This window comes from Homalodisca vitripennis, chromosome 7, assembly GCF_021130785.1.
Source record: "Homalodisca vitripennis isolate AUS2020 chromosome 7, UT_GWSS_2.1, whole genome shotgun sequence".
Taxonomy (NCBI): Eukaryota; Metazoa; Arthropoda; class Insecta; order Hemiptera; family Cicadellidae; genus Homalodisca; species Homalodisca vitripennis.
This window is the reverse complement of record NC_060213.1, coordinates 28,336,863-28,349,419: the sequence shown is the minus strand read 5'-3', so window position 1 is coordinate 28,349,419 and position 12,557 is coordinate 28,336,863. Positions and strand designations below refer to the sequence as shown.

At 33.2% G+C, this 12,557-nt stretch overlaps 1 protein-coding gene across 1 annotated transcript; it reads left to right on the top strand.

Moving 5' to 3' along the window:
- Positions 1–1,337: 1,337 nt before the first annotated feature.
- On the top strand, positions 1,338–7,792 carry LOC124365774. Its single transcript, XM_046821781.1, has 2 exons — positions 1,338–1,372; positions 7,365–7,792. The coding sequence occupies exon 2, from the start codon at positions 7,409–7,411 to the stop codon at positions 7,790–7,792; it is 384 nt and encodes a 127-aa protein (XP_046677737.1). The 5' UTR covers positions 1,338–1,372; positions 7,365–7,408.
- The last annotated feature ends 4,765 nt before the right edge of the window (positions 7,793–12,557 follow it).

Sequence of the window (12,557 nt, the reverse complement as noted above, 5' to 3'; positions counted from 1 at the left end):
TGACGCTATTATGTAGCTTTTGTAACTATTCGAATAAAGATTTTCTTTATTTCTTTCTGACAATAAAATATATTATCACTGATAATAAATTTTTAACAGCTTAGACATAACAATCACATAAATCTTTCTTAAATTAAAGTTGAAAAGCTCCACCAGAAGAACTTTTTCAATTGAGTCAATGAAGAAAAAGTCGTTTACCAAGTAGTATAATCCATCCATAATTAACTCATGAAGCTCTTGAAGGCTCTTTTTAGAGGTACAAAGGTAATTTAGTAAAAGTTTCTTTCCTATATAGTAAGGGTTTTTCCAAAAGAAGTGGTTTTATTATTAGAGGGAAGGTCATATTATGTGATATAATGTCTGAGAGAAACTTTGCTAAAATATGGAAGGGTTTTGTTAGTGTTTGTAATATCTGTACCTCAGAACCATATGAGCCTAAGTCCAAAATTTCTTATTTTTTTAGGTTATTGCACGTATGTTCTTAAAATTTCATTTTACATCCAGCCATACCAATCGTAACTCCGCTAAAAATTCTATTTTTTATGATTTATATCAAAGGTTATATGAGTCTAAGTCCTGAGGTATATCAGAACCAGACAAACTTAACTCCACCTATGATGTTTATGGTTCTGAACATTGAGCATTTCAGCAAAAACCTAAGTCCACAAAATGGACTTGCCATTGTCTGGCCCTAGCCACTATACTCATTTAGTCTCAAGTCCTTGTTTTCTGAACAGCTGATTGACTGTCAATAATACTGTTGATATTGCTGCTGCCTGCTATTAGAGAGATTATTGAGGTTAGGACTGAGCTGTACTAATCAAAGTTTTATTCTACTTTTAACAAAACGTTTTGGTAATTAATATGGAAAGTAGGGGAAAGTTTATACTTTCCAAATTGAAAAACCTTAATACGTTCACTGAAGATAATCTGAAACCTGAAACTAATGATTGTTCCTAGCAATCATCAGTAGAAGTTCCACGAAGAAATTCCACTCCTTCACCGACTTTAACCGAATTAAAAGTAAGTATTTTTTAAATATGTTTACAAGCTAACAATATGTAAAACTTAAAGTAAAATTCGAATTTTATACTCAGACCTCAAGGAACAATTTTTTATTATTATTATTATTATTAGCCTAGGTTTAGAACATTGTTGTGCCAATAGGAGAAGTAGGCCTAAGTGTATGTTTGATTTTCAATTTTATTTCTAGGTATTGAATCCAGATTGCACATCCATCCTCGTTTTACCTGACCAATGACTCAAACCAATGGAATTTTAACATGCATGAAAGTGAAAATATCCAAGTTGAAAGAGAAACTAGTAAAAGACGTACATCTTCTTAATTTCATTTCAACTCCAGTAGAACCAGGTGAGATTAGTAGGTACATAATACTCTAGGCTCAGTTTAAATAAATTTCAGTAAATTTATGGTTGTTATAAAAATCTTTTTTTGTGTAAATTACTGTTATGTTTAACCATTTAACCATATTGTAGCAGGTATTTACTCGGGGGCTTTAGCCTACCCTAGCAATAATTTAGGTTCCATTTCAAATCGTGTTAAGCTGGGCCTAGACCTATTACATTGTCATTAGACTGTAAATGCTGTAGTCGGTAGGGACAGAGAGCATTAATTTCATACGATAATAGTTATATTCTTAGGGGTATCTTTGTCTTTCCGACTTGTTATTCTACCTAATTTAACATTCTACCATGTTTAACAGAAATTATACTCTCAATATGAAAAAACTTCGTGAGTGACGAGTAAATTACACATTAAGGTACTTTGGGATTATACCGACCACACCCAGACATGAATCGTTATTTCACATTTCGTTTCTACTGATTACTAGATTTAGCGTAGAACAATATTTCGTCAATATAAAACAGGAATTGTTCTTATCGCAAACACCTCCCCATCCTCAGACAGAGGTCAAAGTCGAGCGTTCTAGTAGATAACGTGATTGCAGAGTCTCGCCGCCCGTTCAGCTGGTGCATCGCATTGTTGTACTTCCGTGTTTTACCTCTACATTTCTCCAAACACAAAAATTCAACAAAAACAAACATTTACCAAACTAAAAATTTTTATTAAAAAAACACTCAAAACTTGTTTTATATTCTTGATCACATTCCGCCACCCAAAATGCGAGTGCCTCCGGCCATCAGCGGCGGGCTTCGGCAGCACTTCGGTGCTGCCCCGCGCTGATGTCGACGAAAGAAAAACATCCCTCGAGATAGTACCTATCAGTAAAATATAATATATTATTAAATATTAATATTAAATATATTATTAGTAGCTATATATTAAATTTCACAAAATTTAATAATATAGCTAATATTGCAAAATACACAGAATTAAGTTCAGTTCTTGCATATCAAATCTATTTTAAATTTTCAATTTAATTAGAAAATGCAATAGTCGAAAAAATAAATAAGTATCATTTAACCTATTATTATATTATAATTTAACATTGACAAAAATCTATTTACTGATCACATTGAATCAGTATGCATAAAGCTAATGTTCAGGATTTTTAATTTTGAAAACACCTTCTTCAACTCTGGTCCCCAAGGGTTTGATGGCAGTGTATAAGGGATTTTATTTAACCCTTATCTACGCTGTAGAAATCTGGGATACGAAAATAGAAGAACAGAGTGGTCTTTAAACCTGTTGAGGAGTACTGACGGATATAACCGTCAACCTACTTAGGGTCCTACTAGAGTAAGCAACATTATCATTAATGCACTCCAGGGAGAAGAAACAGTTTTTAATTATATTTATTCAAAATGTGTTGGAACAGTATAAAAGACCAAAGTAATGCCTATTTGCCCCTTTAAAAATGGTGTTAAAAATGTACAGTTTTTAGAATTTTGGTAAAGCTTGATAATTTTCGAAACAATCAAATTCACAATCAGTGCACTCATAAGCAGTGGTCCTTCTTTTATGCTCACTCATAAAAGAAGGGCTTTTTGCTGCATTGTACCTTGATAAGAATCACATTAGTCCAGATAATCACTCATTTTACCACAGTATTCACAAAACGGTCATATTCACTCCAGTAACATATCTGAGAATAGCCTATAAGGGAGTTGACGCAAAAACATGGCAGGACATTTGGCTGAAAGCTGTGAGTATATATTCTGTCGCTAGGAGCCAGCATCTTACATGAGTAGTTTCCCAGACAAAATAGTTACGTAAGAACGGTTGTTTACGTTCCATCCTCCTCAACAAGTTAAACTTCAGAAATAGGCTGTTTGATCAATTTTTCATCTTATACGCAGGCGCTCTTGTAGGTCATATTTCCAAAGAAACATCTTAATGATATTCCCATTATATATGCAGTGATCAATCTTCTTTGCTAGAGAAAACATGCACGTATTGCGGAGTATTCAGACTAATCATACGAAACAAACTCCGAACAAATAACAATATCACATAGGAACATAGGAATTACTACCTCCAATCTTAATAAATCTTTTCAACTACTAATTGTTATTACAATTCTCAACTACTCTACCGAAATTTGTGCTTAAAATATGAAGGCGTAGAACTTTTTTCAAACAACTGCATTATTGACTTTTAAAAGGAAAGTGTCGGAACTGCTTATCAGTCTCAGTGACGAGGAAGTCGAGGCCCTCATTGTGACCGGGTACAACAGGAGGACCTGACCTTGACCCCCCTCACCTACCCCTCAGTCATTGCTCATGTATTGTTGCATCGGCTGCCCCTGGAAGGAAATAGTTGTATCCGACAGATATTAGATTGTTATGGTTTGATATATAATTTTTTTAGCTTAAAGAGGTGGGTTTGTTTGTCATCGTTAACTGATTGCTCCAAAACTATAAACATTAATGTTATTGTATTTCTTTTATTGTTTTTACTATTTTAATTTTTTCTTAATTACAAAATATTCTATCACATATAACTAATTTTTTTTTCTAAAAATCCGTTCCTATATCGTTGCCATAATGGCTCGGGTCTACGCACAGGCTACTTGCCCCAAGTAGACCCTATTTTTTCCCTGATGGAATAGTATTATTAAATATTTTTGAAACTGTTTTTTACCATATCTAGATGATTATCTATTATGTTAATAATGGGTGTAAGATTTATGGTGATATAGATACATTGTAACGTGTTACTAATGTGTATTTGGGAAATAAATATTATTCATTCATTCATTTATTCATTCATTCATTCATTCATTCATTCATTCCATTCATTCACAACTCCATAACATGAAACCTCTTCCTATGAGAGTCAGTTTAGTGTGCAATGGTTCTAGGCTCTTCAATTCTCTGTTGGACTCGCTGAAGATTGGAGATAAGTAGTCTGTGTGTGCTTGAGAAGCTATTGTTGCAGGGTCGCCATGACAGCGTTAAAGACTTTTTGTCTCAATACGGTAACGTTAGTTTTATGGCAACCTGTAAAAGAAAGTTTTCATTTTTTATCACTAACTAGTAGACTTCTGAAGTAATCTGTATGTAAAAGTACTATTTAAAAAGTAATGTAAACGTTGAATTTATAAATATATATGACGCTATTTATGTAGCTTTTGTAACTATTCGAATAAAGATTTTCTTTATTTTCTTTCTGACAATAAAATATATTATCACTGATAATAAATTTAACAGCTTAGACATAACAATCACATTAAATCTTTCTTAAATTAAGTTTGAAAAGCTCCACCAGAACTTTTTCAATTGAGTCAATGAAGAAAGTCGTTTACCAAGTAGTATAATCCATCCATAATTAACTCATGAAGCTCTTGAAGGCTCTTTTTAGAGGTACAAAGGTAATTTAGTAAAGTTTCTTTCCTATATAGTAAGGGTTTTTTCCAAAAGAAGTGGTTTTATTATTATTAGGGGAAGGTCATATTATGTGATATAATGTCTGAGAGAACTTTGCTAAAATATGGAAGGGTTTTGTTAGTGTTTGTAATATCTGTAGACCTCAGAACCATATGAGCCTAAGTCCAAAATTTCTTATTTTTTTTAGGTTATTGCACGTATGTTCTTAAAATTTCATTTTACATTCCAGCCCATACCATCGTAACTCCGCTAAAAATTCTATTTTTATGATTTTATCAAAGGTTATATGAGTCTAAGTCCTGAGGTATATCAGAACCAGACAAATCTTAACTCCACCTATGATGTTATGGTTCTGAACATTGAGCATTTCAGCAAAAACCTAAGTCCACAAAATGGACTTGCCATTGTCTGGCCCTAGCCACTATACTCATTTAGTCTACAAAGTCCTGTTTTTCTGAACAGCTGATGACTGTCAATAATACTGTTGATATTGCTGCTGCCTGCTATTAGAGAGATTATTGAGGTTAGGACTGAGCTGTACTAATCAAAGTTTTTATTCTACTTTTAACAAAACGTTTTGTATTAATATGGAAAGTAGGGGAAAGTTTATACTTTCCAAATTGAAAAACCTTAATACGTTCACTGAAGATAATCTGAAACCTGAAACTAAATGATTGTCCTAGCAATCAATCAGTAGAAGTTCCACGAAGAAATTCCACTCCTTCAACCGACTTTAACCGAATTAAAAGTAAAGTATTTTTTTAAAATATGTTTTACAAGCTAACAATATGTAAAACTTAAAGTAAAATTCGAATTTTAATACTCAGACCTCAAGGAACAATTTTTATTATTATTATTATTATTAGCCTAGGTTTAGAACATTGTTGTGCCAATAGGAGAAGTAGGCCTAAGTGTATGTTTGATTTTCAATTTTATTTCTAGGTATTGAATCCAGATTGCACATCCATCCTCGTTTTACCTGACAATGACTCAACCCAATGGAATTTTAACATGCATGAAAGTGAAAATATCCAAGTTGAAAGAGAAACTAGTAAAGACGTACATCTTCTTAATTTTCATTTCAACTCCAGTAGAACCAGGTGAGATTAGTAGGTACATAATACTCTAGGCTCAGTTTAAATAAATTTCAGTAAATTTATGGTTGTTATAAAAATCTTTTTTTGTGTAAATTACTGTTATGTTTAACCATTTAACCATATTGTAGCAGGTATTTACTCGGGGGCTTTAGCCTACCCTAGCAATAATTTAGGTTCCATTTCAATCGAGTGTTAAGCTGGGCCTAGACTAGTACATTGTCCATTAGACTGTAAATGCTGTAGTCGGTAGGGACAGAGAGCATTAATTTTCATACGATAATAGTTATATTCTTAGGGGTTCTTTGTCTTTCCGACTTGTTATTCTACCTAATTTAACATTCTACATGTTTAACAGAAATTATACTTCAATATGAAAAACTTCGTGAGTGACGAGTAAATTACACATAAGGTACTTTGGGATTATACCGACCACACCCAGACATGAATCGTTATTTCACATTTCGTTTCTACTGATTACTAGATTAGCGTAGAACAATTATTTCGTCAATATAAAACCAGGAATTGTCTTATCGCAAAAACACCTCCCCATCCCTCAGACAGAGGTCAAAGTCGAGCGTCTAGTAGATAACGTGATTGCAGAGTCTCGCCGCCCGTTCAGCTGGTGCATCGCTTTGTTGTACTTTCCGTGTTTTAACCTCTACATTTCTCCAAACACAAAAATTCAACAAAAAAACAAACATTTACCAAACTAAAATTTTTATTAAAAAAAACACTCAAAACTTGTTTTTATTCTTGATCACATTCCGCCACCCAAAATGCGAGTGCCTCCGGCCATCAGCGCGGGCTTCGGCAGCACCTTCGGTGCTGCCCCGCGCTGATGTCGACGAAAGAAAAACATCCCTCGAGATAGTACCTATCAGTAAAATATCAAATTCTAGAGGGGCTAATCAGAAATATAAATTGAATTGTAATGGAAAGGCAATGATGTACCGTGCAAATCACGTGATGCCGCGCGGCCTGCCGTAATCAGGATTCTCGAGAAAGATAAGATAACAGCGACAACAATACCGATCACAATACCTGGAAATGCTTGTAAGTTTGTAATTTTGTAATTGAAGAGTTGTTTTTTTCGTTCTATCATGTTTGTTTCTATAAATTTCTATTTTTGTGTTCTTCATACTGGTGTGGTCGGTATAATCCCAAAGTACCACACATAATTACCAAAAACATGATAAAAATTCAATAGAAATCCACTTTAACGATATAATATTTTTTATATCCACATTCTTTGTGTAGGCTATCTATATAATGAACTAATCAATGTTTTGGCGGAACATCAATTTAAAAAATTAAAATAAATTGGACAAAACCGAGTGAATTTCTCTATTTCTTGAAGGCTGGGAACACTTGTAGGAAAGAAAGCTCTATGTTATTAAAAGCAAAACACTTAAATAAAATTAAATATTCAAAATATCTTAACAATTTATTTTTCAGAGTCAAATGAATGGGAGCTAGAGACGATAACACAAGTGACAAACATGGAACAAGAATCTGGAGCATCGACAACACTGGAAGATTTAGATGATGCGCTATCTTCTGTGAGCGACCTATTTGAGAATGACATCGATGATCCAACATACACTCCACCTTCAGGTTCAGAGAGTGATTCAACTTTAAGTAACGATTTAGAACAAGTACAAAGTCAATCTGTAAGTACAAATACTACAGCAAATAATAATAATATAATACCTCTGGTACCATACACCGATTCAGATGACACGGAGAGCGAGTTACCGATAGTTACTCAACCTAAAAATAAAGGAAGAAAAAGAATAAGGAATGAAAAAAGTGGAAAAAAAACATTAGAAAGCAGGGACGAATTTCTGGAAAAGAGCATGTCAACTCTAAAGGAGATATTGTAAAAGAAAGAACTTTAAGACCTCCTTGTAAAACTACTTGTCGCTTGAAATGCTCTCAGCGCATAAGTCATGCACAAAGAGTACACATTCATTCTGACTATTATAATAGTGAAAGAAACTTAAGTTCTAAACGCCAGTATATAGTTTCTTGTATTACAACCAAGCCAATAGCCAGGTCACGACAAAGAGATGGTTCTAGAAATAGTAGAAAAAACAGCCATACTTATTTTCTCAAATGGGATAACAATTTTGAAAAAGTTTGCAAACAATTTTTCTTGAACACACTAGTAATATCAGAAACATTTGTTAAGTTTGCTCTCTTAAAAACCCAAAGTACTGGTATGGTTGAACCAGACCATCGTGGCAAACATGTACCAGGAAACAAAATACCAGAGACAGCAAAGGATATCATAAGAAACCACATATCAAAATATCCAGCATATGAAAGTCACTATAGTAGGGAAAGGACAAACAAAAAATACTTGGGTAATGATTTAAACATTTCCATAATGTATACCATGTATGAAAATGAATGTAAAGAAAAAAATATCAAACCCGAAAAGAAATGGTTATTTTCAGAAATTTTCAATAGAGAATACAATTTGTCATTTCATTTGCCAGACAATGACACATGTGATTTTTGTGACAGAATTGATTGCCAATTAAAGAATGCAAACGGTGAGCAAAAAGAAAACCTTCAAGCAGAAAAGCAGAAGCATCTAGATGAAGCAGCACGTAGATACCATTTGAAAAAAGAAGATAAGCTTTTGGGACAAGGAAATGAAAAATTTAAAGTTGTTATGGCAGACCTACAGAAGTGTCTTCCTACTCCAGCTCTCACAAACTGTCAAAGCTTCTACTTGAGAAAGCTCTGGACTCTAAACTACACCATTGACGACAGTAGTGGAAAGAAAACGTGGTGCATGATTTGGAATGAGACCACTGCAGGTAGAGGTGGAAGTGAGATGGCTTCTTGTTTGTTTACCTGGGCAAATGAAGAGCTCAATAAAAGCAGCATTGACACTCTGACTGTTTGGACCGATAACTGCAGCGGTCAAAATAGAAATATTAATATGATTTTTATGTACATTTGGATTTTGAAAACTCTACCCAACATTAATGAAATAAACCACAAATTTTTATTAGCTGGGCATACACATATGGAGGTAGATGGTAAACATGGATTAATAGAAAGAGCAAAAAAGCATCTTAAAACTAACACAATATTTACTACTAATGATTGGGCGAACTTCATCGCATCTTGTAGCAATAAAAACCCATTCATTGTAAAGAAAATGTCTCTTGAACACTTTCTTGATTTTCTTTCGCTTACTAATAAAGATGGACCATTAATAAACAGGAAAAAAAATACTATTGGAGAACCTTTCCTCATTTCCAACACAGTTTGGTTACAGGTTCGAAGAGAAAGAACTTGGTATACTGTTACTATAAAACAAGCTTTGATGATGTTGATTTTAAAAGTGTGGATTTGAGAAGAAATAAGAGAAAAGAAACAATCATGCCTGAATCAGTTCCGAAACTAAGATCTGAGAAGAGGAAAATAAGTAATGAAAAAATTCAGAGATTTAATGACAATCCTCCAGTGGGTCCCTGAAGAATACAAGGCTTACTTTGAGAACCTTCCACATGGGGCTAGTGAAAATGACTTTCCAGATATCAGTTCAACATTATTAGATTAATTCTTACCTTAATATTTATAGTTTTTATAAGCAGTGTAATAGTGTTTTATTGACGAAACAATGTATATTAGTTGCTAATGGAAATACAATGCTTAAGTCCAAATAGCATTAAAACAAATGTTTTTGATTTTAGAAAAAACAACTTTCCAGATGCCATTACAACATTGTTAGATAATATATTTTATTAGCATTGTAATAGTGTTTTTATTGACTAAACCATGTATATTGGTTGCTAATGGATACACTTAATTTGGTTGCTTAAGTCCAAGTAGCAATATAACATATGTTTTTGATTAGAGCCAAAATATCGTAAGTCCATTTTTAATGTAACAAAAAAAATAATTACATAAAAATACTAAAGCAGTTTTAATGCTTCTATAAACATAAGTAAGTTAACTTGTGAAGTAGAAACTAAACACAGTTAATAATTTTATAATAAAGAATAAACACAACTGTTCGTAGTTTTTTATGCTCTCCTGTAAAATCTACTAAATGTGACTTAGGCCCCATATAGTTTCTGAGGTACAGATATATCTATATATGACAGTGGAAGAATTGTTAACTTTTAAAAGAAAGGTTTACAAGATGATCTATATTAGCAAAGACACGAACTATCTTTTTGTATTTAAACATGTTATGACTAAGATGAGATGAGTTACCCAGCAGGGATCACGTATGGCTGGTTTTTATACCTACTAGTTGAACCCACCACTGGGCACAGCAAAAACCGATGTGCCACGTCAATCTGGGCAACCTTATGGATGTCCAGTAGCAGCACATCACTAACCGCAAATGTTGAGATTCTGGGTTCATGGGCAATTCAATAGGTCTAGTCTACTGTGGAAGATGGCTGTTGGAGTTGGTGGGGTTTGTTTCCTTACCTCAGAGGCTCTTGTTAACCTCAACAAGGGTGTGCCACCCCCTGCCTACTTTGACTGGAGAGTCTGGTTCACAGCTGGCCTCCTTCTTCTTCCGGGATGACTTTGAGATGTAGTGCCCTAATTCTTCCTCATGGATCTCGATAGGAGGCGGCCCCTACTCCCTAACCTTACCCATCCTGAATAATCCTATCACTCCGGAAAACAGCACAAAGGTTCTTACAGGACTAAGTGCAATTTATAAGCTTCTTGTCCTAAGAGAACAGAAAAAAAGATGAGATGAGCCCCAGAAATTTGATGCCATCTAGAATATGGAGTAGGGCCTACACATAAGAACGATGAATCATCAAAGCAATTGTCCAGATCTACAATTTTTGAAAGTGTAAAGATTGCCAAGAGTGCTGTATTTTAATGTGCTTGCAAGAGGCCCAGAAATTTTCCTTTAGAAATAAAATTACCTTTAAAATGACATGTCCACACAAGATATGGGTTGCAATTTGAAATTTTAATTTTACCCTCAAAAAACAGTCCAAAAAAGTAATTTAATAAGTATGGTGAAGGTTGATATCTCAATCCACTTGGAATGTATCCATTTTGTATCAGGACTTATCCTGATAAACACCCTTAGATGTAAGAGGTTGTTTGCCCATAAACTTTTGCTAGGATCTTCGTAGAGACGTTTTGTTTATGTCATTGTGTTTTCTTTTGAATTTACCTTTCAAATGATACGGTATGTTACAAGATAGGAATAACAGTTTTAAAAATTTCAAGTGATCCCCCTTTTACCCCCCTTTTTTCAAAAGGGGGGGATATTTTTATCTTTTACAAAGTAAAAAAAATATTTTAATCGGTATGCTGAAGATTTTACATTGATACCTCAATCCTTTGGAATATATCCAGGCATATCAGGACTTAATTACACCCTGTATATACACGTCTACATACATACACCATATACTATATAGTCGGTAGGCAAACACAGAAAAATAGTTGGGGAGTTTTATGTTTAAAAGTTTAAGATAGCATTACAAGTTTCTATTGAATAGATGGCAATTTTGTGTGATTTTGAATTTAGGCTTCCTTTTGAGAAATTTGTTTCCACTATGCTGTATCATTTTATTAAAATATTTAGGACCAATGTAATAAACCTAATGTCTACTTATTCCTTTGTTAATAGTTGGTATGTGAAGCAACTGAGTCACAATCAATCAACTTTATTCAATCACAGTAGACAGTACAATACAAATGATGTCAATATTTTTAAAATTGTTATAGAGAAATGATCAAAAATGCTATTCTTATTCTTAGACTATTAACAACTGACAGGTAACGAAAGCTACTAGGGATTTGACCCTTACTGGACATAAGGTAAAAGCCCAAACGGCAAAATTCTTATAAGAAGTGGTGGAGAAAACGCTCACAATCACAGTGACTTGGAGACTATTAAATCATTCAATAGATTTATCATTTTCTGCTTTATTACTATTTAACATACAATAAAACAATATTTTATTTTCACATACCAAGAAATAAAGAAATATAACTTTAAAAAAAAATCTTCAATTGACGAGATACTCTTTTAAATAGGTTTTAAATTTATTAAAATTATTTTCATTTCTTAATTTCTAGGGAGTTCTATTAGAAGAATTTAATTCAAGCATACGATGGCTTCTTTGTAAACAGCTCCAGCCTGTGAAAGGGAAAAAAGCATGCTTATCATTGTTTTTGGTGTTATAATGATGGGTTAAGCCAAGAGTAGGTAGTTATAGTAAGTAGTAGGTAAAGCACTATTTCTTACATACTGCCCAAAAACAGTTAGGATCTCTAGTTCTGAAGAATGTCCTTTATAGAATCTAACCAATGTAAATGGAGTATGGTTTTGATTATTTTTTTGGAAAATAAGTATTTTATTTCACTTAAGGAAAAATAAATCATCCTCAAGGTTTTATGACTACATATTTTTGACATTATTTGTCAAATACATACAACCTAGAATTTATTATTTATATATACAGACACCAGCCCTGTAGCATGAAGATTATAACTCAGTGATATCTACATTAATTTCTAGGAATTTTGTGAATCACACTTCTTCTAAGATATTGTTATCAATTAATTGCAGTGTTAAATATATTTTTTGACTGTTCAACATAGTTGAGAAATGAATGTAATTAGTTTTATTTGGATTAA

What these genes read in the sequence shown, in the direction of transcription:
- LOC124365774 (XM_046821781.1), top strand. Translation starts at nt 7,409, where the DNA reads ATGGAACAAGAATCTGGAGCATCGACAACACTGGAAGATTTAGATGAT.